At 36.4% G+C, this 26849-nt stretch overlaps 2 protein-coding genes across 3 annotated transcripts in view; one reads left to right on the top strand and one right to left on the bottom strand.

The window, feature by feature from the left end:
- Positions 1-89: 89 nt before the first annotated feature.
- LOC108976128 (protein gone early) overlaps positions 90-26849 on the bottom strand; it is a 79239-nt gene continuing 52479 nt past the window's right edge. For both annotated transcript variants that reach the window (XM_018945044.1, XM_018945045.1), the window contains exons 5-16: positions 7542-7662; positions 6403-6496; positions 6016-6064; positions 5773-5924; positions 5547-5674; positions 3861-3964; positions 3672-3781; positions 3383-3568; positions 3128-3312; positions 2941-3063; positions 818-1324; positions 90-758 (exon numbers count right to left, since the gene is read on the bottom strand). In XM_018945044.1, the coding sequence (XP_018800589.1) occupies positions 671-758; positions 818-1324; positions 2941-3063; positions 3128-3312; positions 3383-3568; positions 3672-3781; positions 3861-3964; positions 5547-5674; positions 5773-5924; positions 6016-6064; positions 6403-6496; positions 7542-7662 (1847 nt within the window). In that variant the 3' untranslated portion in view covers positions 90-670. The remainder of the gene's footprint in view (positions 759-817; positions 1325-2940; positions 3064-3127; positions 3313-3382; positions 3569-3671; positions 3782-3860; positions 3965-5546; positions 5675-5772; positions 5925-6015; positions 6065-6402; positions 6497-7541; positions 7663-26849) is intronic.
- LOC108976134 lies at positions 11003-12420 on the top strand. Its single transcript, XM_018945054.1, has 3 exons — positions 11003-11085; positions 11227-11956; positions 12022-12420. Exons 1-3 carry the CDS (start codon positions 11071-11073, stop codon positions 12234-12236), a joined length of 960 nt encoding a protein of 319 aa, XP_018800599.1. The 5' UTR covers positions 11003-11070; the 3' UTR covers positions 12237-12420.

Raw genomic sequence — 26849 nt, 5'->3', positions numbered from 1 at the left:
CTTAAGAAAGATAAACAAAAAAAAGAATTAAAAAAATTAAAACTTTGAAGAAAAATGAATAAAAAATAATTATATAAAAAACATTTTGGCAGGTTTTACTTCAATAACCTTTATTTTGACACATACCTAAATATTGGTTTTTATTAAAAAAAATACATGGATTCTGCAATAAGCAGTTGATTGATGTTATATTACATTTTGCGTGTCTTTCTACCGCTTTCATAATCTTTTCTAATTTTTAATTTTTGCTTTTTTGCTTTTAAAATGAAAAAACATTAATTACATTATTTGTATGAAGAGATGCGCAGCAAGTCATTTTCACTTAAAACTTAACTGAACTAACTAAAAGTAATTTGTATAAACTTACAAAAAATCTGCAGAAATACTATAGAGAATTCTACACAGTGTAAGCCTACTTAATAAATACACTACAAGTACAATAATATTAGTATAAAATATAAATAGCGGTAAACTACAATAGAATGTGAATGTAACTTCTTATGTATATATGTATATTTTCTATAACTAATATGTATGTAGTTGGCACACATGTGTGTATGTATAGCGCTGGCATTCTCTAGTCTTAGCAATAAAAATAGAAAATTGTCTCGCTATTAAAACAACAACAAAACACGACTAAATTCATAAGCTTGCTTGTTCCTAGACCTATTCAGAGTATGTTGGAGCAGGGCGTTTCAGGCGTCGAACAGCTAATGGAACGCGGCAGGAATTGTATATGCTGCCAAGTCGCTGTGAAACTGTAATGGCGCAAATATAAGTGAAAAATGTACAACAATTCAAAAACACAACAACTCACAGATATTCCTCAGCTAGTTGCTGCTCCACATGCGGCTTGATCGGCGCATAATACCTGTCGGCAATCAGAGTGCTGCAGTGTTTCTGCATGTAAGCGAGCGTGAAGAGCTCGTTTTCGTTAAACGAACGCAGGCCGGGCATACGGTGCCGATGCGTCAAACGTAGATTCTCATAGGTCATGGCCTGATCAATGCTGGCGCCAGCAATGGGACTGCCCGTGTCGATGGCTTCTATGAAAGTGGTTTGTGCGCGTGCGGCTATTTTCGCCGCGCTCAATGTGTAATGGAAACTTCGCAGCGCATGTGTGGACAGCTCGTCCAAATCGCTGGCATGAGAAGCGGCTTCACCCAATATACACTTGACATCCACATTTGGCAAGTCGAATTGTGCTGCGAGGCTCTCATTTGTCAATATTGTGTGCTCGGCTTTGTACTGCTCCACAAATGTGTAGATGGAGTCGATGAGAACTTCCAAAATGTCGGCACCAAGGCGTGCGAAGTTAACTGGTCTATAAGAAGGCGAAATACAAAAAAAAAGTTATGAATGAGGTATCAAAAACATAGATCTAATAATAAATTTGGTTTACCCTAATAAACAGTTTAGGACTACTACCTTAGAAACATTCTTTAAGCAACTTATATACAGTTAAGAGTTACATAGGTTTTACGGCTTTTTTTTTTTTTAATTGAACAGATTTCTTGAAATTACTCAACGAATCTTAATAAAATTTTAAACAGGTTTGCGAGATATAATTTACAAGGGCTTGAAAGAATTTTGTTTTGTTTTCAAGTACAACTAACAGGTTTTTTAATAGGGACACTTCAAAAGCAGACCGATAGGGACAGCAAATGCGAGATATTTTTCGGCCGCGGCTAGCGCATCAATTGAGGAAGACCCAAATCGATTCTCACGATAGCCGGTTTTACGTATCGGAATTGACCGGGATTTTATCCGGCCAAGGGCTATTTTTTTGGAGATCTAATCCCGTTTGGATCGGTGAGTATTAATTTAAGGAAGACCTAAACCAGTCTCTCACAGATCGGTTTCAAGCGTTGGGCATCTCTGTGTCGTCTTTGTGGCGAATTTTGCGAAGATATCTTAACCTTCATCCTTACAAGATCCAATTGAACTGAAGCCGCTTGACCACCAGAATCTACGTATGTTCGTGAATTGCAACAACTTGAAAATGTTCCGGATTTTCATCGAAAAATCATCTTCAGCGATGAAGCTCTTTTCTGGCTGAATGGTTTTGTCAATAAATATAAAATATTAATTTTGGTCAGACAGCAATCCACACGTGCTCCATGAGTCACAATTGCTTCCCGAAAAATTAACGATTTGGTGCGGTTTATAGGCTGGCGACGTCAGTGGGCCGTACTTCTTTCGTGATGATCACAGGCACGTTACTGTGATTGGGAATCGCTACCGCTCAATGATAACCGGATTATTTTTCCGAATTGGATGATATGAACTTGACATTATGTGGTTAGAACAGGACGGCACCACAAGCCTTACAGGGAATGTCACAATCGATATATTGAAAACCAAGTTTGGTGAACGTGTTATCTCACGAAATGGCCCAGTCAACTGCCCGCCTCGGTCGTTCGGTTGCCGATGTTAATTTATTTCCTGTGGAGCCACGTCAAGCCTTTGGTCCAACAAGCCAGCGACCGTGGGGCCATGCAAAAGATATCGAGTTCCGCGCATAATGGCATCAAACCGTTTTTGTTTTATTTAAAAAAAAACTTTTCTAGCGCTCTTATTGCAAAGCCCGTTAGAATAAAATTAGTTTTCAAATGCTGAATTAATGCAACGGATTTATATCTCCTACATAAATGAATTCTAAAATTTAATTAATATTGATGATTTCAATAAGTTAATTTCGAACTTCGAAAAAAATATGTCGATTTTGGAAAATACTACGTACAGCGGAGAAATTACTTGTTGACTCTACAAAATGATTTATCTTTCGAAAAATTTTGACACCCAGAAAAAAAATTTCCCTTATAGTGTAATTAAGAGCAAAGAAAAGTATTACTTAAAAACATTGGCAAAATTTATGTATACGGTTATAACCACGTAAGCGGTGTCTCCGACAATAAAGAAGATGTTCATAATACTTACATTGGATATCTGTAATCGTAGTACTTGGATGCAGCGACACCTCTTGATATGATCAACATATTCAAAATATTCGAGTACCGAATTGGCTGCGGTACATAATGTGTGTACATTTCGGAGACAATGCTGTGTAAGAAAGCAAAAAATGTTATTTCAAAAATTAAGATTTGTGATATTCATCGCCACTTACGTGTCCACAATGCCCATAGAGTTCAATTTTGCTTCCATGCGCGCTTTACGAAAACTCCAAATCGATTCCAAATGCTCAACAAAATACAAATTATTCAATAGCAGATCATTGTAGTAGTCCTTGATGTATGTCTTATCGCTAAGCGCCTCCTCGGGTATGCCAATCTGCAGGCGCATTGTAGTCAACTGGAATATTAAGTAGAATGGTTCGTTAAATAAAATTACAATATATAGTATGTAATATACATGTACATACTTTATCTATAATGTAGCTCTTGACACGCTTATCAATCCAGTTAGCCTGATTCACCGAGTCCTTCAGCTGATTCTGCAAGCTGTAATACATGAGACGCAGGAACGCATCATTGCCTTGCGCTTTGCTGGGATCCTGCGCACCTTTGCCGTTGTCCTGTTTGTAGTCTTGCGCTGCATAGCGTTTGGTCTAAGCAACGAAATACAAAAGAAAAAGTTTTTTTTTAATATTTTTAATAAATATTTTTTTTAACTCTTAAATAGAAACTATTTAACAACACTTTAGTGCAAACCTTTGATCGCTCAGTATTTTGTTGCTGCTGCAGCGCATCTACAGCGAATGGCAGCCAATCGCGTACAATTTGCGAGCAAACCATCCAACGCGGATATGTGGAGGTATGACCTTGTGATAATTAAAACATAAATATAAATGATAAAAATCGAATTACAATAACAAACCAATCGCAAATGTGCTAACTAACCGTAAATGGCGTGATCGAAGTTCTCCATCAAATTGCGATATTCACGTGACAAATGCGGCAACAAATGACGCGCCAACGACCATATTATAAAATTGTTAATGGGTCTAAAATATTGAATAATAAAATTAAATGCTTTTTTCCCCCTCTCACCTTAAATAGAATAATATACTAGTCTTAGTGCTGAAGAGTAGCGAAGAAATATGAAATTTGTGACGTTAGCAGAAACAAAAGCGAAGCTGCGAAGTGTAAGAAATATGAAAAATAAAGCGAAATTCAAGGTAGCAGCAACTTTTTATATATGAAAGATTATTTAATATGTGGAAAACCCTGCATTAGTTATATAAACAAATATGGCATTTAGTGAGTGCGTTTCGCGAGCCAAAGCTTTAGATGGTGAAGGCTGTTCGGTTTTGTATTTTGTTCATAGTGGGTCATATTTATGGCAATGTAATAAATAAACGGATTATGCATATGTAAGACCGCAAATGATAGTATGTGTTAAGCTTCGGTTCAATAACAAAAAAAATTGATAGCAATATTTTTGTGTATCCTTGAATAATAACAGTTTTGGAGACAGAAAATTGTTATTTCAATAAGTAACAAAGTGCTAAGTGCGGGTATAACCGAACATTTCACACTCTTGCAACTTGCAAGGATTAAAGCCAGGGAAGTACTTTCAGGTATATAAGGCTGATAGTTTTAAGGGGTCTAGGGTGAGTTTTCACCCGATTTTATTCATTCTAACACAAAGCTGCACCGTTATAAGAAAAACACGTTCTCTCAATTTTATTAAGATGACTCACATATTGGCTGATGTATGGAAGCTAAGGGAAGTATCTATCATTAGGAAAGGATTCTCTCTGCATTTCAATTATATAACTAACACATTGACCGATATTTTCGATAACAAGTCTGGGTCCATCCATTGCCACACTGTAACATAATAATGCCACGTACCAAATTTTGTTGAAAGATATGTGAGTTCACCTAAAAGTGGGCGGTGCCATACTCATTGGCCAATTTTGACTCCAGCTTCCTTAAAACTCTCTCTTACCATCTCGAGGCTCTGGTGTATTTAGTTATTAATTTATCGTGCTTTTTGGTAAATTTTAACTATTTTAACTGTATCTTTTCGGAGAGAGCCTATATAAACCTATATTTATCTTTATCATCCGCTTCATTCTTTTTCTCACTGGGGGTAGGAGTTCTTATAAGATATACGCTAGATTGTTGTAGCTTTAGTGGTTTAGGAGATATGTATGTGCATTAGACTCATTAGAGAGCGGGGTAACGCCCCGTTTAAAAAAAAAAATCCCACAGGTACTAGGATGCTCCGTCTCAAATTAGAGTGTTATATTTTAATTTAGTGCTTACTTGCGATACTTTATGTGATTTCGGTTAATAGCGATTTGTGAGAATGGTCGTGATCCGATGACGCCCATCTACGAACTCGTAATTTTTTTTTTTTTTTTTTAAGTTTAATCAAGATATTTAAATTTTTACTCAAGTTACAGCTGGCACGGACAGACGCACTGCAAGGAGTTCAACTCGTCTCGCCAAGATCTAATCTTTAATTCAGTAAACTACTTTTCCTCCAAGACAAGCTACTTGTAAGGAAGCAATATTTCTGTGCTTGTAGCCCAGCCCAGTCTTTAAAGTATTATTATTATTTATAAATTAACATACTTTTTATCGGACGTGGAGACCACAGTGGAGAGTTCACGAAAGACATTCACGTCACGCACAAGTATCTCTGTTTCATCGCTGATTTTGGTATGTCTGAAAATCGCTTGTAGCGATTCCATTATTGGCAACTGAAATTTGGTAAAAAATAGAGAAAATAATATTTAATATAGTTATGTCAAAATATTTTACACATATTAATAAGGAAAAGCATATTCAGCATACATACCGACGGCGCAATTGTTTTCATCTCAGCTAGCGTCTTTATTTCATTCACTTTGCTCTCATCGGATTGTTTCACTGAGTCGATGTGTGTGACGATGCGTTTCTCATAGTGGAAAATTTCATCGGCAAAGAGATCAGCTTCGCGGGAAACAATACCTTTTCAAAATCCAAAAATATTATAATAATGAATTAGGAAACTGATTATAAATGGGATTTAAAGTGTAAATTTAGTTTTCAAAATATTTACCAATATTTATGGCAAAGTCACGAAGCAGCAATTTATAACCGCGTACGATCTGCAAGAGGCGAAATAAAAGAAAATGAAATTATATTGATAATTTATCAACTTAATAAATATTTTAAAAAATTAAATTAAAATATTAATTTATGCTAACATTTTACTCCTTCAAATTAAGTGTTTATCCCACAAACGGAGGAAAATAAGGCTGTAAATTATTTGAGCTAGAAGTTGTTGCGGCTAAACTGAGGATTATTAAAAATTTTATTTTATTCTTACTTAAAGTTTAATTAATGATAAGTAAACTAGTTTTATATTAATAGTCGCCTTCAGAAATTTCTTGTTTCATAAATAAATAGTTATCCGAAGAAGGGAGTTATTCAAAACTCTACTTACCGGATCATTTGAATCAATGCTGTAGAAATAACGATCAGGCAAACCGATCTCACCCTCATCCAAAGTTATGATGTACTCATGCGGCTTATTAAAGCTGAAATGATTACATACATTAATAAGTAATAATATAAATATATATAACGGGTTTTTCAATAAGGACGCCATATTTTTCCCGCTTTTTTGCTCTTAAATAAGGTTTGCCATATGGTCGTGGAAAGGTATAGGTTAAAAGCGCTATGTCTAATTTATGGTCGTCCTGTCAGATCAACAATTGAGCGTCTAGTGGAAAAATATGAATCCACCGTCAGTACGAAATGTTCCCGTGCGAGTGAGACAAAGAGCCCTTAGTGTCGAGAATATTGCTAGCGCTTCAATTGAGGAAGACCCAAATCAATATTTTATACTCATCCTTTACAAAATCAAAACGACGCAAGAACAGAAGGCGCTTGACCCCCACAACAACAACATCCGTATTTTTATCGAAAAATCATCTTCAGTGATGAGGCTCATTTTTTGCAGAATGGCTTCGCCAATAAGCAAAATATACGTTATTGGTCAAGCAACAATCCACGCCTACTTCATGAGTCACCATTGCATCCCGAAAAAATTACAGTTTGGTGCAGTTTATGGCCCGGCGACCCATAATTCCCGTATGATGATCAAGACCAGCATGTACTGTGAATAGGAATTGCTGTCGCTCAATGATAACCAAATACATATTTTTGGGCTGAATTGGATGATATGGACTTGGACAACATGTGGTTCCAACAGAACGGCGCAACAAGCTACACTGCGAATGTCACACCCACGAAATGGCCCAGTCAATTGCCAACAAGATAGCTACGATTAATGAACTTGGTACGAATATCAAATGTGAAATTGTAGCAGTATCGGCCGATTGGGTTCAGCGTCTGGACTTCTACAAGCGTGGCCGTGGTGGCCATGCAAAGGACCTCCATACATAATGCCATCGAATGTACTTTCACAGTAATAAGGAATTTCATTGATATTCCCAAACCGTTTTTGTTTTATTAAAAAAAAACCTTGTGCAGCGCTCTAGTTCAAAAACCCGATATAATGCGAGTAATTAAAAAAATAATGAATGTATATGCATATGGTATAATAAGTTAATTACTTACCGATTTTCAACACTGATTTTATAATATGGAAATATACCATATATAGCCTGAAGATGCACTAAAGCCTTTTTATATTCCCAATTTTGTAGACGTATGGAGTCCCTAAATGCTTGCCAACCCTCTGTAATGACATAAACAATACTTAAATGTGGAATGATATTAAATTTGATTATTTGGTTTAAAGAACATAAGAATTATAAGAGGAAGAGAGTCGAATTGATAAACTGCATATGCGTTCTAAAAAGTAGAAACTGCTAAACCAACTGTAGATGACTGCTTTCGAGAACTTATATGTTTTTGATTTTCTGTGGAGCAGAGAATATCTCAATATTTGGAAAATGGAAAAATTTACTTGTTGACCACCGTGCAACCTTTATTATTTTCCAGAGAAGTTTGATCTTTGTGTGTTTGGTAGCTATTTGGACGACGCCAAATGTTTGTCAGGTGATTTTTCAAAAAATTTAACAACAAGTTTGCTTGAATCTCAACATATTTCGAGGGAGATTCGAGTCGTAATCAACACAATTTGGTTAGTGTTTGGGATATTGACTCGTACCAAAAGGCTTGAATCTTTTGAAAAAACGATGCCACTTAGAGGTCGCAAAGAGGATATTGAGAACTCTACACTAGTCAAACGCATCATTACTGGAGACGAACAGTTTGTTTAAGAATATGACGTCGAAACTATCCAACAATCTATCGATTTAAGTTCCAATCTTAGTACTTCGATATCAAAAACTTCTGCGGACAATGACTCGTCAAAGACGCCATTTTTGGAATTACCTTTGCTTATATCTTAAAGCCAATACAAATTTATAGAACTTCACCAAAAATATTACCCTATATTTTAATGTGACCTCTATAAGAGACCCAAGAATTATAATATTTTTAAAGTGAACAATTCCACATTTTGAAAAATTCATATTCTTTAGTTTATACAGAAGACTTTAGCGGCTTTGTTGGATATGGATTCCACTTAAGATATCGTAGGTTTAAAACATTTTAAGAATAACTAGACGCTTCACTGTGCCTGATTTATAGATAATACTACTACTACCATCTATATGATTTCTATTAGTTGGATTATAAGTATTAGTTAACGAGATATAGCATTTTTGTGAATAAACTTGTGTTAGTTTACAAAAAAAATGGTTCATAAAGCATTTCGTGTGTTAATAAAGCATTGCTTTTTGAAAAGATATTTGCTAAGCTGGAAACAGGCAAAATGAGCACCGAGGACAATGATGCTATAAAGAGGTTAAATACATCGTCTACCAATAGGGATGACATGACTTTAACAGCTCTTGGGGACCATGTTTGTTTATGGATTTATGTAAAATTTCACGATTCATGTCACGTTTCATATTGGTACAACGTTTGAAAATTGCCCAAGTTAATTAACATATTCACGTTCTCCACATAAACGTTGAAAAAACGTTCATCGAAAAAGCATCTTCTCAGATGAGGCCCATTTCTGGCTTAATGGCTTCATCTACAAACAAAATTTTCACTACTGGAGTGAATCAAATCCTCTCGTGGTTCATGAAATACAATTTAAATTCCCAAAAATTGACCGTTTGGTGTGGATTGTAGTAGGTCACCATTTCGAAAGGAAGCAGGAAACCCCATGGTATTGAGAAATCGACGCGAGAAAAATCGCCATTTTGAGAAAACAGAGACCTCATGTTTCTCGTCTAAACATGGACACATTGACTCGTCGATTTCGTGAAATGGCAGCTAAGATCATGCGATTTACCACTTATTTTATTTTGTCTATGGATTGGATTGGTGGGAATGCTTCTCCAACCTGCTGCTTGTCCGTGAAGGTATGACGCCAGGAAATGGGTTCCCGATTCTCAAATCGAAGACGATGGAGCGCACATTACCTTGCCCGACCATGAAAAAGTTCGAATAGCAATTACCAATCTAAAGAAAAACAAATATGCCAGTGAAAAACTAATTTTCATCCGAACGAACAAAAGCCTGTCCGACGATTGGAATTTAAGTGTGCTCTGTCCAGTCCATAAAAAGAGAGACCCCACAATCTGCGAAAACTACCGTGGGATAAGCCTCCTCAATATCGCATCTAAGGAAAAGACCCGTGAGAAAAGGATCGACACACACCACCTCTTCGACGATTTCAAAGCTGCTTTTGACAGCACAAAAAGGAGATGCCGTTATGCTGCTATGACTAAATTTAGTATCCCCGCAAAACTAATATGGCTGTGTAAATTGGATTTTCTCCAGACTGGATAAGGAATCGAAGCAAATGGGTCTGAGGCGAACGAGGGCAAGACGAAATATCTCCTGTCGTGACATTAGCGGCTTGGCTCTTATGTCACTGTTGACAGTCATAACTTTGAAGTCGTAGATAATTTCGTCTATCTTGGAATCAGTATTAACACCAACAATAATGTCAGCCTCCAAATCCAATGCAGATTATCTCTTGTCACGAGGTGCTACTTCGGACTGAGTAGGCAATTGAGAAGTAAAATACTCTCTCGACGAACAAAACTCAATAAGTCAGTCATTATTCCCTTCCTGCCATATGGTGCAGAGGCATGGACGATGACAACATCTGATAAGTCAACGTTACGAGTTTTCAGTAGAAAGGTTCTGCGGAAGATTTATGGTCGTTTGCACATTGGCCACAAGGAATACCGTATTCGATGGAACGATGAGCTGCATGAGACATGTGACGAAATTGACATAGTTCAGCGAATTAAAAGATAGCGGCTACGCTAGCTAGATCTCTGAAAGTATTCGACCCAGTACCCGCCGGGGGAAGCAGAGGAAACCTCCTCTCAGTTGGAAATACCAGGTGGCGAAGGACCTGGCTTCGCTTAAAATCTCCAATAGGCGCCACATTGAGAACAAAGAATGGTAACAATTTTCCGGCCCATCGAGGGGTCATTACACTAAAATGGCATATTGTATTCATATATTATTATATAATATTAACCAATTTGTATAAATACGAATGCAATGCTGTAAGCATTAATCTACACATGTAAAAAAATACTAAAAAAAAGGTAACACAGTCGATTTCTGCTGGATTAAAAGTAGTGAATCTCTGCATTTAACACCTTGGTGCCAATAAAGACAAAACAAAAAACGAAATAATCATTATGAAAATAAAAACTGGAGTACGAACAAATGAACTTGGCAACACTGCCTTCACTGATGATCGCATGACCAAAACACAGACTGTCTGCCGAATTTTCTCTAGCAATTAGCGCCTTCTGAGAGCATGTTAATTCCTAGCCGGATATTAATACTTTATCCATGGCGATTTATTGCACTTCGTTCACAATTTTGAAACTACACTTTAATTGAGTTTAATTAAAGCGAGAAAATGTGTCAACTGAGAAATCCTGATACATATAATTTATATGATATCTTAAATTAATAACTTTTTGATATAAAATTGTTGAACGATTGCGAAGAGGACATCAGTTTCAGCTCGCATTTGTTCGAGTTCGGTGAATAGGCTATTTTGTGTGATCGATTAAAAAATATTTTAAGAAAAATGAATACAATTCTGGTGAGTGATGAGAAACGAAAAAAGGATAATAACATCCAACAAATGTATCTAAATGAAGGGAAACCATGATTATTCTATAAATTTGGATCTGTATACTATCCAGCGAGACTTTTATCAAATTTGTTTCTTTCTTCGATTTAGCTACTCGTCTGCATAACTACCTACACTCATCTAACACTTGCACGTCCCGATGTCAGTCTCGGTTATCAGTATCAGCCCGGTTATAGCAGCTCCGGTGGTGGTTTGTTGCAGACACCACACGCACCTAGCAGCAATTATTTCAGCCCAGTACCGACCTTCTCTCAAAATGTGGGGATAGGGAGTACTGCCGGCTCCGGTTCGAGTTTCGGCAGCTTTGGTTACAATGGCAATAGCGGTGGTTCTTCATACTCCTCTGGCGGCTATGGCGCCTTGTCTAGCAGTTTTGGTGGAGCAGGCGTTTTTAGCGGCTCAACGGGCGGTAATGATTATCAAGCGGGCTATAACTCTGCCAATATACACTATTCGCACCAATCGTCGAACTTCGTTGGCCGTGCGCCGATTGTAACCAAACACTTCTGGCTACACTCCGCACCGGAGGATCATGATGAGCAACAAATTGTGCGTTATATAAATATTGGACAGCCACGCAAGAACTATAACGTCGTATTCATTAACACGCCCTCATCTAGTGTGAATAAGGCTAAAATCATCGCTAATGTTGCGCCAGTTGAGGATAAGACGGCTATTTACGTTTTGGCCAAGAAAGCGAACGCTTTGGACGTAAGCGCTGAGGTCGCTACACCAGCGCCAATCGTCAACAAGCCAGAAGTGTTCTTTATTAAGTACAAAACACCGGAGGAAGCGGTGCATGCGCAACACACCATTCAAGGTTAGTGACAATTTGACAACATTTGAGGAATTGAATGGTTTAAAACTCTTTAATCCTCACTTTAGCTCAATTTGATGCTTTGGGCGGTTCCAACCACCTCTCCAATGAAGGCTCTATTCCAGTATCGTCCGTCATTGGCAGTTTGGGAGGCTCAGTTGGCAGTGGGGATGATCATATTGAGGACTCACATATAGTGAATTCTGGACCATCCATTACCGTGAGCTCCAGTGACTCAAGCAACGGTGCGATTCAGAATTATTTGCCACCAAATCACAAGTAAAACGTGAATTCGTATTGTGCAAGCTCCATAGATATGAATGAAGGTTTAAGTTTGCATGAACTTCAAAGAGGGTTTGTTGCGGCTAACTGAAGCGCTCTTTTAATTTACATTTTGAACCTTAGACGAAGTTAGTCTCATATATTTAATAAAAGTATTACCATTTTTATAATTTTTAATATTTTAGTTCGAACGCTGAACAATAAAAAAGTTATTAAAAAAAAAACTCTTTGTAATTAATTGCGAATAGAAGGTATTAGTACGTCTCCTTCCATTTCTACTATAAGCGTTACATAAAACGAATTATAAAAGAAAGAGGTCTAATAAACCATAATTAGTCTTGAAAACCTGTAAGGCTTAAAAAATTGTGTTGAAACTATAAACATAAAACCCTGCTTTCCCATAGAAATATAAACTCATAAAAAGAAAACCACCAAAAGAAAGAAAAGAAATCTAATGCTGGAGAAAAGATCAGAAAATGTGACTACATTCACCGACTAAAAAAAATACTCAGACTCTGAAACTATCATCACGGTACCAGCTGGAGGTAGTGCAGGTATAGGGCAGACTAATGAATGACTAAACGATGATGAATTTCACTTCACTTGAGCCATCTCGGTAAAAGAAAGACCTTCATTTTTCACAAAGCATGCTATTGTATGACTTCGTTGTGATTCAATTCACAGAAATAGTGGAACGCATAACACAATTACAGGATCTCTACCGTATGATCAATGGTAGACCCAACAAGAACGACTTGATATCAAAATGAAAGCAAACTCAAACTCAAATTTGGTCAAAATTGGTTATTTTTTGTTATGCAGATTGTTTTATGCTCTTTGTTACGTGAACCAAATGAAGAAGTTAAACATGATGGTAATGGCATTTCCTGTCTCATTTCGAAAGAAATAAGGGCCGCTATGCCGACATATCACAATCCGCACCAAACGGTCAATTTTTGGGGTTTCATGAACGATACGAAGATTTGATTCATTCTAATAGCGACAATTTTGTTTGTAGACGAAGCCATTAAGCTAGAAATGTGCCTCATCTGAGAAGATGAAAGTTTTGTTAACGTTTATTTCGAGAACGTGATTTTGGTAACAATCTTGGCCAATATTCAAACACATACCATTATGAAACATGACAAGATGAAATGGTAAACTTCACTGAACGCACTGACGAAATTTGAGTCATGAGTCGTCAAAATTTCATCATCCCTGTTGTTAGACGCTGTATATAAATTTTCTAACTACCACTATATATAGGTCTACTAAAAATTTCCGATAGATAATTTTAGTTATTTGTATCTCGCGTTATACTCCATGTAAGATGGGGTTTCGTTATATGTCATTAGAAAAACAAGATGTCATACTAAAAACTTCTCAGACGGTTTTGCGAGTAAGAGTTTTGTTCGATCACGCGAAAATATTGTACACGAGAAAAATAAAATACCAGTTGGAGACATACAAGGTGCGTTCCAAAGTAAACAGGAATTTTTGAATCCAGCGCCCCCTGGTGGCGTCATCTATATGTCGACTGATGCGTTAGAATCTGCTAACTTTATTGTTTGTTCAGTGGGAATTTCATGACATGTCATCATTTGGAAGTGAAATTATTGCGTTTTAAGTGTCAGTATGTTTGTGAATCGGTGAGAAAATGAGCTTCGAACAAAGAGGCAACATTAAATTTTGTTTTAAAATTGGTGAAACTTTTATCGAAAGATTTCTCTTGATGAAACAAGTTTATGGCCATGATTGCCTATCCCGTAGCAGAGTACACAAGTGGTTTCAACGTTTTCAAACTGGTCGTTAGGACATAAATGACGATCAACATGTATGCCAATCAAAATCCGGGATCACCGGAAATTCCATCGAAACTATGCGTGAATTTATCAAAAGTCAACCGAAATCATCATTGAAATTCATGGAAATAGAATTGAACATCTCCAAAACATCGATTTATCGCATTTGGCCCGAACTTTTGAGCTCACGAAAGGTGTGTGCACGGTTTGTTCCGCACGAATTGACTGACGACCAAAAACTGCTCAGAATCCAACATTCGATCGACGCTTGTGGCCGATTATTTCACCAAAGATCACATTTTATCCACTCCCCGTATTCAAATTCCTTTTCGCAAAAATGTATATGCTCATGAAAGGAAAGCGTTATGCAGACGTAGAGGCCATTCAAAAGGCTTGCACCGGCATTCTGGCGGCCATACCGGCCAACAAGCTAAAACACTCGTTCGTTATGATTTTGGACAGTGCAAAAAGCTGTATTGAAACAGAAGAAGATTATTTTGAATAAAATAAATTGATATTGCCGAAAAAAACAAATGGAGATGTTCAAAACAAATGGTTTTTTTTTAAGTCCTGTTTACTTTGGAGCGCACCTTGTAAATAAGCTCGATGGATGGATGTCACATGAGTTAACACAAACTTCATGGGTATTTTAAGGTGGATGATGGTGAAAAATTGCGGCAATCCTTGTGGTCGAATCGCTACGAAACACCGAAAATAGTGGCCACGGCAGGATTGACAGTCAGGAAGGTTTTGCTATGTGTTTGGTGGGATTGGCAGGAAATCACCTACTAGAAGCAGCTCCGCTACGACTCAACTGTTAATTCGGATCTGTACTATCAGCAATTGGACTTTATAAAGAAATAAAAATTATAAAGCGATGTATTTTTAAAATAAAACGGATTATTCTAACTACGAATAAACTAAACCTTTAACTTACTAAAAAAAAAAATAGTGGATTTATTTTTACTGGACATATTAGAGTTTTCGAAGTTCGGAGCCATCGTCAGGTACTACTGCTTATACCCATCTATGAAATAGGTCTTGATCAGCGCTCATGATACTTGTTTAGGCATTCCACTTCAAAATTAAACATAAAAGAATCTGCAGAGAGCAATGCTAAGCAAAAACCAATGAAACAAAATCGCTTGGAATTCGTATTTCACAACTTTAATGACATGCCAGGAAAATATTGTTAAATTTCAAGCGTATGTCTAATGAATTTTGAAATAAAAATTGAAATTACAATAATTCGAGCATAACTCATATATTTTATTTCGACTTTTAAAGTTAAGTAGTAGCAATATTAAAACAAGAGCCTAAAATCGCATGCATATACCAAATAACAACAACAAAACTGAATTTTGACAATTCACAATTCAAGGTCAATGCAGCAACATAAAAATTCCAAACTCAAATTAAATATTTAAACAAAATATTAAAATCTCTAAATAAAGACTTATTAAAAGGCAAAATAGAAAACAAAACAAAAAAACAACTAAACAACAAAAGCAATGACACCGCCGACAATGCTAATCAAAACGAAGAAAAAAGTCAAAAGATTCCTAATTAAAAAGCAACAAGTCGGACCTTAGGTGATTAACGCAAAGCGAGGCGCCAAATTTATTAGCCATTAAGTGTTGGATCAAATTACGCACTCCAAGATAGGCTCACGCACAAATATCTATATCTAAGCATACGCCACTAATATTCATAAAAATAGGTGAAAATCAATAACACCAAATGGTTGTAATAAAAATATACATAAGACTATAAACTGCTAAATTAATAATTTTCTTAAAATAACTCGAAGAATTCATACATAAATGATGAGGGGCTGAAACTAACCACAAACGCACTGGAATGTCGCACAGCGAAATAACAAACGATCAGCCAGAATTCGACCACGAAGATCCTATCACAGATATATTCACACTTTAACTCATTTACAATGCGGCTTATATACACATACACACACCCACATAAACAACATTACCATATTCGTACGCCAATGAACTCACTGATCGTTATCTGTTGACATCTGCGACAAGACGACAGAGAAAAAATAAAAATTTAAATATAATAGTTAGTATACGCAATAAAAAATACGAACACGCCGTTAGGTTGAGGAAGGCGCCGATGATACGATAATAATAATAATATAATAATGCTAAATATATTTTGCAATGCTAGAATGACGAAATCCTACTCCGCAAACAACTGAAAACCAGTCTTCTTTCGGCTGCCGACAAGATCAGCACAGCGGTGGCGATCGTCGAGATCTTCAGGCGATGCAAAATTGGCAATAAAAGCCGAAGAGATTTCTAATATTGTCAGCACCAATAAAAAATTACATAAATTTACGCTGTTTACTGGCTAACGAAAGAGGCCAGCCACCACAACGAACGATACTCGTGAAACTGTGCAGAATGGAATCAGCAGTGGTCGGTCATTATGATTTCCTAATTGAACATTATCATTTGTTAAATTTGACAATCGTAAATAAAATGCGACTAATATCTGAATTAAAGTCTTGCTGATACGATCTTTGATTGGCAGTGAGAGCGTCACCGGTCGGCAATGAATTGTGATGGCAATGAAAACAGTGGGATCCTTTATAGAAAGATGTTTGAAAATAAAATAATTAAAAAAAGAAAAAATTAAGCAGTAAATATTATCGCATGAAGTTCTCAAGGTGTAGGAATTAATAAAAAATCACTGGGAATAATTTAAAAATGAGAGCCGTAAACCGATCGGGCAACCTTATTCCTACAAGTTACTTTAGACATATCACCATTATTATTACCTTTTGAACAATCATTAATCGTGTAGCCTTTTAAATATCCAACAGGGATCTTATCCTTTGGCTTAGAGATCAAATATCTTCATCTCACTTTGGATACCACTCTTCGCTGGATGGAACTTGTGAATCTAACCATTCCCAAACGCCACAAAAGCACTGGAAAATCCTGGTGCTATAAGCCAGGGATTATCAGTTGGTATGGAGCAGTGACGTTGACTTCAACTATCGAAACTGCAAAGACTTGCCTGCGTCTTTGCATCGCTTACAGCCGCACTAAGGGTCAGGCCATCACCCAGTTTTCAATCAAACAGCTAAAAATGTTGAAATGATATCAGAATAATGCGGCAGAGTGCGAGTATGTACGAAAGCCGCGAAGCTGGCCTCTAATGCACCTGCATGACATTCCAGAGCCAAGCAGCAATCAAGGCAGTAACCTCGTATCATATATCGGCCAGAAGTGTCTGGGGGAGCAGGGCTTCAATGGAAAGTGTTACCAGAAGCAACCAACTTCACTTCTACTGGGTGCGGGGCCATAAAGTCATCGAGAGCAATGAAATTGTGGACGAGATTGCCAAGAATGGTGTACGGCTAACATCCCAAAACGTAATAAAATCAAAACCCGATGAAACGATCTACCTAGGTAGAAAACTGCAATAGACGTGTGCAAAACAATATATCGAAAGTACACAAAATTATTATTGCCACTCGATAGAAGAGATCCTACAGATATGATGGGAATACTAACTGGTCACTGTCTGGTGGGTGGAGCAGAATGGGGCTAACATAAGGAGAAGATTGCGCAAAAAGTCTAGAGCGGGGCATCTAGTGTCTCCACTAGATACACCGGAGGAGGTATCGATATTGAGGTTGCAGAGTATGTTAAAAACCATTTGGTATCGCAAAGTACCAACTGAAACTATGCATGCTTATTGGCTTACCAGATTAACCTAAACTAACCTAATATGACAGAGGAAAAGTAATCTTGTCTCAGCAAATGAAGGTCTTAAGTGCTCTTCTCCCGAGGGACAGTGTTACCAAAACGGTAAAGTTCAAAAAGAAGCTTAAAGATACCCGTGACTCACTACAAAAGCATATCACTACACAGTGACGGCTCGAAATCGTCGGAAGGCATTGTTGCAGGTGTTGCAAGACCGCGTACCAAGCTTTCTATACCTATACCTAAAATTCCAGTGAAAATATCGCCGTACTTAGCAAAATCAAGCGGCACTTAAGGGGACATACCAGTGCAACTCATGAAAATTAGGTGAAGTTCTTTGGACATAATAAGGTATATTTTCAGCTAGATTTTAAGATTTTCTTTTACAAAAATGTTGGAAAATAACGGAGTTATGTGCTGTCTTCCGAGGTGCCAACAAAAATATCAAAAATTAACAAAATGTCGTAGTTCTGAAAAAAAAGGTTTTTTATGCAAAAAATTATCGTTTTTTTAATGCCAAATTGACAATTTTCAACCATCAAAAGGATCGTAGGTCATTGTATAGTAAACTTATTAAACAATACTCAGTTGTAATTTGAAGTCGATCAGTAAGTTTTTCGTTGAGTTATGATGTCAGCAATTTTGAAAAATGTTGTTTCGAGAAAAACGCGTTTAAAGTTTCTCTTATATTATACACATATGTATGGTTGTACCTGCGAGCGGTCGCTCTTTAGAACGCTCCCATTTAAAAACTACTCAACTTCCCGATTTCACAGGATATTTTTGGAAATATAAACTATCGAAAACAAAAAAAAAAATATTTTTTTTTTTTTTGAAAGTGTCACACTGTTATACCCCCTTACAGCGATTTCAGCCTAGAGATTAAATTTCTTTTAGCGTAGGAGTGCATAGAACAGCTGAATAGACATTAGTTCGCAACCAAGTGCACCTCATCTGAGTACCATGTACCATACCAGAAGGGAACAGCTGGAACAAACTCGCTGACGAGATTGCTGGCTCTGCAGCTGTTTTTTTCATGATAGGAACGAAACCCTGCATCGTAGTTAGTTTTCATAACATAAAAAGCTGTTTCGCAGGGGAGGGAAAAGTATTGATAACCTCATATTATGCACAATAGACCTTAGATCGCGGTGCAAATCGCAATTTAATTCTTCCCGTCTATTTCTATTATTCTTATTAAAACAGAAGTAGTCTAAACTTTTGGGATACCAAGCATATGTATACTGAGCTAACATTATTCTATCGGAGTATTCGACTTATACAGACATATAAATGTCTTACAATACCGTACACTGCGATTAGAACCAAAAAAATTTAATGTGATTAAAGAGCTTATGAAAATCATTTTATTATCTATGAACCACTGTCCACTAAAGTCCTAATATTTCGGCGAGACAATGAAACAACCAGATCTGACGTAATAAAAATATGATGGTAATGATTTTCGGAGACAAGGCAACAGCAAACGAATGAAGTAGATAACTATTATCTATGATAATAAGTCTTAACGCTTTTTCATGCGACCGCTCAATTTACAAATCAATAATCAGATCCCAACATTAGTCAAATAATCAATCAAAGAGTGTGTGAGTGGCCCTGCCACGCACCCGATCAACTTGTAACGGTGACCATAAAAAAAAAAATAAAATAAAAATGTAAATTAGATGCGAGCACATGATGAATAGCGAACTGCGCATATGTAGGTAGGCAACTGCTCAGTGGCGGCAACTTCAAACGCCTAAGTGGGTTAATTCTCTAGTCCAATTAGTTGTAAATGATGTGTCAAATTGTTGATCGTAAAAATTCAACACATTCACACTCGACGTTAGAAATATTTATATACACAAATGAGATTAGTAATATGGGGAGCATATATCCTTTGAACAATAACCCGCACAATAATAGCCGAAATAGTCGCTCTAAAAATACATTCTTTGTTGAACTGAGATGCCGCACAAGTCAAACGGCCATAAATATATACAGACCTTATAAATACATATAGAGTACGTTTATATGTGTATCTGCACTTGATATAGTAGTATAGCAGTAGCTCGCATAATTATGCAAATATCTCTAAGGCATTTCAAATTCAATGGGCAACAAACAAGCTTGGCGACCCAGTTCTTCACTTCACGATCATAAAATTACTTAATTTAAGATGGCGTTGACCACCCATTAGCAGTCGCTGATATGTTTGCTCTCATGCATATGTATACAAACATATACACTTGAGTGCTTAAAAGTAGTCAAGAAGTACTCGTTGACATGTTAATACGGATTATTAGCAGTTGGCCAACAAAATGCTTCAGATTATTTTAAAATAGAAATATAGTACTTGTACGAGCTGATATTTGCATTTTACCTAACTAGAAGTATGTATATGTACGTATGCGAGTATTCAGTATATAAGCAATAATTGGCGGTCATCTAATGCCCATCATTTATGATAAAAATGCACTGAACGGTGAAAAGCAAGTAAGGCATAGACAATTTTCAATTCTTAGGTGTTTTATACATTTTTTTGAAATTTTTATGAAACTTAAATTTGGCCAGGTAGTAGAAATGAAAGAAATGCTCTTCTACTTTCCGATGACGATCGATCGACTGGGAAATATAATTAGATTAATTTCTCTACCGAAATATACTTTTCCAATTGAATTCTAATGCAACTCTATACAAAGGTTATAATTTGAATTTATAAATATTATTCAATTAATTAGAAATTTATACAACCAGTCTCAAATAGAGTTCTAATTTATCTCTCGACTAGGAAAAACTTTTCATTTCTAAATATTTAAAAGCACTAAGTCTGCTCAGAAACTAACGGGTCTTGTGTTTAAATGTGTAGTTTTCAACGGAATTTATCTAGATCGGAGCATACTCTTGTAGAACCTCCGGAAGTGATCTAGTAACATTACTAAAAAATTATCCAGCCTGCAGAATGCCAGTAAAAGCATAACACCAGGAAATGGTGAACCCGATTCCCCAATCGGTCACAAAGGAGTGAACGTTCCATTGTCCGATCATGAAAGAGGTTCGAATTGCAAATACTCGTCTGAAGAACAACAAAGCGGCGGCGAAGAACTGATACAAAGCTCACATCAGCTTCTTTGTAGAACATGGTCAGACGAAAGTATGCCCGTCGATTGGAATTTAAGTGTGCTCTGCCAATTCACAAAAATAAAGACGCCACAATCTGTGCAAACTACTGTGGAATAAGCATCCGTAAAATCGCATACTCGTATAAGGTTCTATCAAGCCTACTGTGTGAAAGATTAAAGCCCACCGTCAACAAACTCATTTGATCTTTTCAGTGTTGGTTTAGACCTGGCAAATCTGACCAGATACTCACCATGCGCCAAATATTGGAAAAAACCAGTGAAAAGAGCATTTACACACACCACCTGCTGCTGACAGAACAAAAATCAGCTGCTTTTATGCTGCCTGTCTAATTTTGGTATCCCCGGAAAACTAATACGGCTGTGGAAACTGACGTTGATCAAAACCAAAAGTTTCGTCAAATGAGGTTTCAGACCCTATCGTACGACTTCTTCAATCTACTGCTGGAGAAAATAATTCGAACTGCAGACAATATTTTAACGGGGTTTTCAATAAGAACGCAACAAAAAAAAAAAAAATGAAATTCCTGTGGAAGTACATTCGATGTCATTTTGTACGGAACTCGATATCTTTTGCATGACCACCATCAGCCGCTAATACTGCAATTTCACGTTCGATATTCGTACGACGTTTATCAATCATTGCTGATTGACTGGGCTATTTCGTGAGATAATACGTTTTTTTGGTTTTCAATAAATCGATTGTTACATTCACTGTGTGGCTTAAGGCGCCGTCCTACTGGAACCACATATTGTCCAAATCAATATCATCCAATTCGGGCCAAAAATATTCGGTTAGCAATGAGCGGTAGGGATATTTGAAGAAACTTTTGTAGCACTCTTATTGAAAAATCCGCTCTTAAATTTGACCCTAGTTTTGGTAGTAAATTTTAATCATTTCGATCAAATATCTTTCCATGATGAAATGGCAAACCTTAATTCAGAGTAATGTCTAAAGAGCAGGGAAAAATATGGCGTCGTTTGCTGTCTCTCTATCGGTCTACTTTTGAATAACCCGTTATAAAAGTGTCAAGACTGGAGAAGGAAGCGAAGCATATGGATCTGGTAGTGAACGAGGGCAAGACGAAATATCTCCTGTCATCAAACAAACAGTCGTCGCGACTATGTTTTAGTTGAGAATTCATGAATAAATTTATTAATCCATTTCTTTTAACAAACGAAAATCGCCAGCTCATAAAAACACTTCTAAACCAGCGGCTGTTACAGACAAAGTAAGCAATAAATGCGGCTTAAAATAGTATGCCACTTCATGGACGTATATAGCACATATAAAAAAAATAAAAATAAATTCTGACAATTGGACTTTCTAAACTCACGTAATTTTAATTTGAAAATTTCCATTTCTTTAGAACGCCGTATCGTATTACACTTATAGTAATCCGGCACGCCTGAGCAGCTCTTTGGGAAAAAATTAACTTGAGCAAAATTTCGGATCGATATCTCAAAAACGGAGAACCTATAGGGTTCGGGTATATGCGGACAGACATGGCTAAATCCACTCAGATCTTTATTGTATCTAGATTTTCTTTTCTCAAATGTCAACGGACATGTTCCCTCAATCAAAATTGATTCATGCTTAAGGGGTTAGGTGGGTTTGCAAATTTAAAAAAATCATCTTTTTTTGTTTACCCTATTAAATTCTTCAATACATCTAGAATATTGTCCTGAATTTTCAAGTTGATCCGAGTAATAATTTCGGAGATACAGCCTTGAGAATTGGTGCGCTCGAGGCTAACTAGGCTAAATGCGCCGTCTTCAAACTCTCGGTAACTGTGTTTTTGAAGTCGGTGGATACAATTTCTCGAAAAGTTATGGACCGATTTATTGAATTGTGTTCACATCTTTAAAATAACATTATCTAGTTACTGAACGAAAGATTTTTTTGTTTCAGTACAACTCATTTCTGACCAATAAATGGCCAAAAATGTGTGCAAAAAATTAGAATTTTTGTTCAAAGTCTGAGAAAAGCAGGAAAATTTTAATACTTTTTTATTTGATTCGTTCAAAAACGAGTTTTATATATGTATTAACGAAATATTTTTAGTTTTTTTAATTTAATAATAAGTTATACTGTCCACGGCGAAAGCACTTTTTTGTGAGACACCCAGAGAGATGACGTCTCAACGGCTGAATTTACAACATTTTTATATCAAAATTTCTGAAAACATTGCTCAAATATGTACCTTAGATATGCCATAGTATATTTTTCAAATATATGATTGCTAATATTAAAAATAAACCATAAAAATACCTTTTTTAAACTTCTGAAACCCACCTAACCCCTTAAAAGACTAACGATTCACGGTTATAAATATACTGATTTGGGGTTGTAGTAATGTTGGAAATGGACTCACAAATGGATAGTAATCGATTGTAAATTTTGGTCATAATGCTTTCCTACTTACCTAGAAAGAAAAAGAAAACGATACAAAATAAGAAAATAATACAAAAAAGAAAATATTGTCTAACATTTTTTCTAAAATATAGAAGTACAAATTTTTCACCAATACTTTTTTGAACATAACTTAAAAATTATGTAAATATCGTTTATTATACCACGAATTACCCAAATAAACGCTATGAAACACCCGTTATATTAATAATTTAACTGCTTACATATTCATAACCGAATGCCAACTCATGAAGGCCAAATCATAGGTATTCCCCAAATTAAAAAATTAAGAATAACAAAATTTTTTATGCAAAATACTCAGACTCTGAATAAATTACCCAGATAAATTCGGTGTTTTTGGTATATTTTATTACATCAAAACAAAAACTTAAATTGGCAAATTTGAAGATTTGAAGATTTGTATACTTTGAGATAAGAAATTAAATAAGAAGATTACAACAACAGTAACATCCGAAATATAATCTAATAATACAGATCTCAGTTAGGCGTTTAAGTTTTATTTTTCTCCATTAGCTAGACTAATTTGTATAATGGCTAAATTATGCAAAACTTAGTCATACAACACAAAATAAAAGAAAAAAATAAAAGCAAATAACTCATCAAAGTAAAACCGTAAAACAAAGCGAAATCTTACAAGATTGATAAACACACAAGGGAGAGAGAGAGGGAGCACAGATATTTGAGGCGAATCGGCACACGAAAAGAACTCGTACACTCGGCTCTTCGACAAAGCGCATACGCTTACGTCCACCGCACTTTTAGCGCTAACATTTGTCATTCGGAAGTTAGTTGTATGAAAAAAAGAAGAGATCTGAAGTAATTTTTATGCAAAATTATTCTATGTGACTACAATTAAAAGCACATCGCGATGATGTGTTAATAAACTTGAATAAATCATTATCAATGAAGTCTAATTTATAAGACACAAATCTACTTATGTATATGCATTACCAACTATTGGGTGAGAAGCACTTTTATGGCTTCCGATCTGATTTTATAGGTAAAACACAATGCTTTCATCGTTCGCCGAATCTGCCTACGATTGTTGTATGGGTTGATTGAAATAAAATTCGCAAGGTTTACGAACCAAGTTCAAGGTCAATCACATTCCAGTGCTTAGAATAACTAAAGAATCTTAGTAACGATATTCTCTGAAAGGTTATTGTATTTCGTATTTTGATGTATAATTCAATACTTGAAAAGATACTTTAGAGGTAGGCATCTAACACAAGGCCCAAAATGAAACAGCAAAGTAGTAATTGAATGAAATGAGCTTGAATACCAATCCTTAATCACCATAAACTAACTCTGGTTACTGGTGATAAAAAGTGGATCACTTATGATAATGTCGAAATCGAAAATGGTCGTGGTCGAATGCTTATGAGCCAGCGTACACGATACCTAAGCCAGAGTTGACTATCAAAAAAGTCAACTCAGCGAAACTGTTGATTCGGACCTGTAATGCCACCATACATCGCCTATAAGCGGCCAGGAGAGGAATTGTAGGACAGGCCACACGTATTGATAGTCAATTGCCAAAAACTCCGAGTTTGTTTTGGAGTTTTTTATTCATGCACTTAATAGTCCAGACCTCCCAACTATTTGCAAATAGAGACGAGGGCATCTATGAAAGTGACATAATAATAACGGGACCCCCGATAGCGACAGCAAACGACGCTATATTTTTTCCGGTCTTTTGAAATTATTAAAATTTACTACCGCAATTCTGAGTCAGTGGCGTCAAACTTTTCAATCCACAGACACAGTGCAAAATTCTCCCGTACAATTTAGACGAAGAAGTGCCCATAGTGTCGAGAATATTGATGCCTCTAGTGCATCAATTGCGGAAGATCCAAAACAGCCACGTCGTTTTCTGTGACGTTGTAGTAGCAAACTTTGTGAAAAGATCTTGGCCTACATCCCTACAAGACAGAATTGATACAAGATCTGAAGCCGCTTGAGCACCAGAATTGTCGTGTGTTCATGAATGCTGAGCAACAACTATAAAAATCATATTCAGCGATCAGGCTCATTTCAATGTGCGTTATTGGTCAGGCAGAAATCTACACGTACTGTATGAGTCACCATTGAATCCCGAAAAAATTACGGTTTGGTGCGGTTAATAGGTCGGCGGAGTCTTTGGACCGTGATGATCAAGACCAGCACGTTACTGTGAATGGGAATCGCTACCGCTACTGAATTGCATGATATATACTTGAACAATATGTGGTTCCAACAAGAGGGCGCCACAAGTCACACAGCGAATGTCACAATCTATTTATTGAAAACCAAGTTTGGTCAATTGGCCGTCTCGGTCGTGCGATTTGACGCCCTCAGACCATTTCCTGAGGCGCTACGTCAAGTCTATGGTCTATGCCAACAAGCCAGCGCACTAATAAATTTCGTACGAATATCGAACGTCAAATTGCTCCAGTATCGATAGCGATTTATGCTTGAAAGCCGTCGAAAATTGGGTTCAGCGTCTGGTGGTGGTCATGCAAAAGAAATCGAGTTCTATACGTAATGGCATAGAATGTCCTTTCACAGGAATAAATAATTTCATTGATATCCCAAATCGTTTTTGTTTTATTTAAAAAAAAGTTTAGCTAACCTTTGAAAACCCCTTAACATTACATTAGACCCCACTTAAAGCGTATGATACGTTCTACATGTAAATAGAAAGGGTAGGGGAAGATGGATATAAAACTGATAATGTAGTATGAATTTCCTTCTGCGTTCCTTTAGAAGTTCTTGATAATTGGATAAAGAATCTAACTAATCCAGGAACAGCATTTCAGAAAAAGTTCACAAACTGCTTGTTTATTTCTTTATATTGTAGTTATAATAAATTTTCTTAGTTAATGCTTTTCTTCTAAATTTATTTTTTCAAGCTATTTGGAGATAACGAAAACATCAAAAACAATATACAAAATAATTTTAGATGACCGTAAATTGAAGTTTTTTGTAATAACAGGCACTCTAAAATGTCAACTGCCCGGGTATCATCCTCGAATATTTGTGTACGAGAAAGCTCTGTACAAAGTGAGTGATCATTTTTAATCAAAAACAAGTAAGGAAGGGCTAAGTTCGGGTGTCACCGAACATTTTATACTCTCGCATCAAATACCGTATTTGTGTAAAGTTTTATTCCGCTATCATCATTGGTTCCTCATGTATATATTATACAGAGAAGGCATCAGATGGAATTCAAAATAGCGTTATATTGGAAGAAGGCGTGGTAGTGAAGCGATTTCACCATATTTCGTACATGTCATCAGGGTGTTCAGAAACTATTATGTAACCAATTTCATAGAAATCGGTTGAGTACTTCCTGAGATATGGTTTTTGGTCCATAAGTGGGCGACGCCACGCCCATTTTCAATTTTTAAAGAAAGCCTGGGTGCAGCTTCTTTCTGATATTTCTTCCGTAAAATTTAGTGTTTCTGTCGTTTTTTGTTAGTCGGTTAACGCACTTTTAGTGATTTTCAACATAACCTTTGT

The sequence above is a fragment of the Bactrocera latifrons genome, unplaced genomic scaffold (assembly GCF_001853355.1).
Source record: "Bactrocera latifrons isolate USDA-ARS-PBARC rearing strain unplaced genomic scaffold, ASM185335v1 scaffold_73, whole genome shotgun sequence".
NCBI classification, from domain to species: Eukaryota; Metazoa; Arthropoda; class Insecta; order Diptera; family Tephritidae; genus Bactrocera; species Bactrocera latifrons.
Note: the sequence above shows the minus strand (reverse complement) of the source record. Positions and strands in the feature narration are given on the sequence as shown.

What these genes read in the sequence shown, in the direction of transcription:
- LOC108976134 (XM_018945054.1), top strand. An exon ending in TGCGCAACACACCATTCAAG is followed by an intron (nt 11,957 to 12,021) that starts GTTAGTGACAAT and finishes TCCTCACTTTAG; the next exon opens with CTCAATTTGATGCTTTGGGC.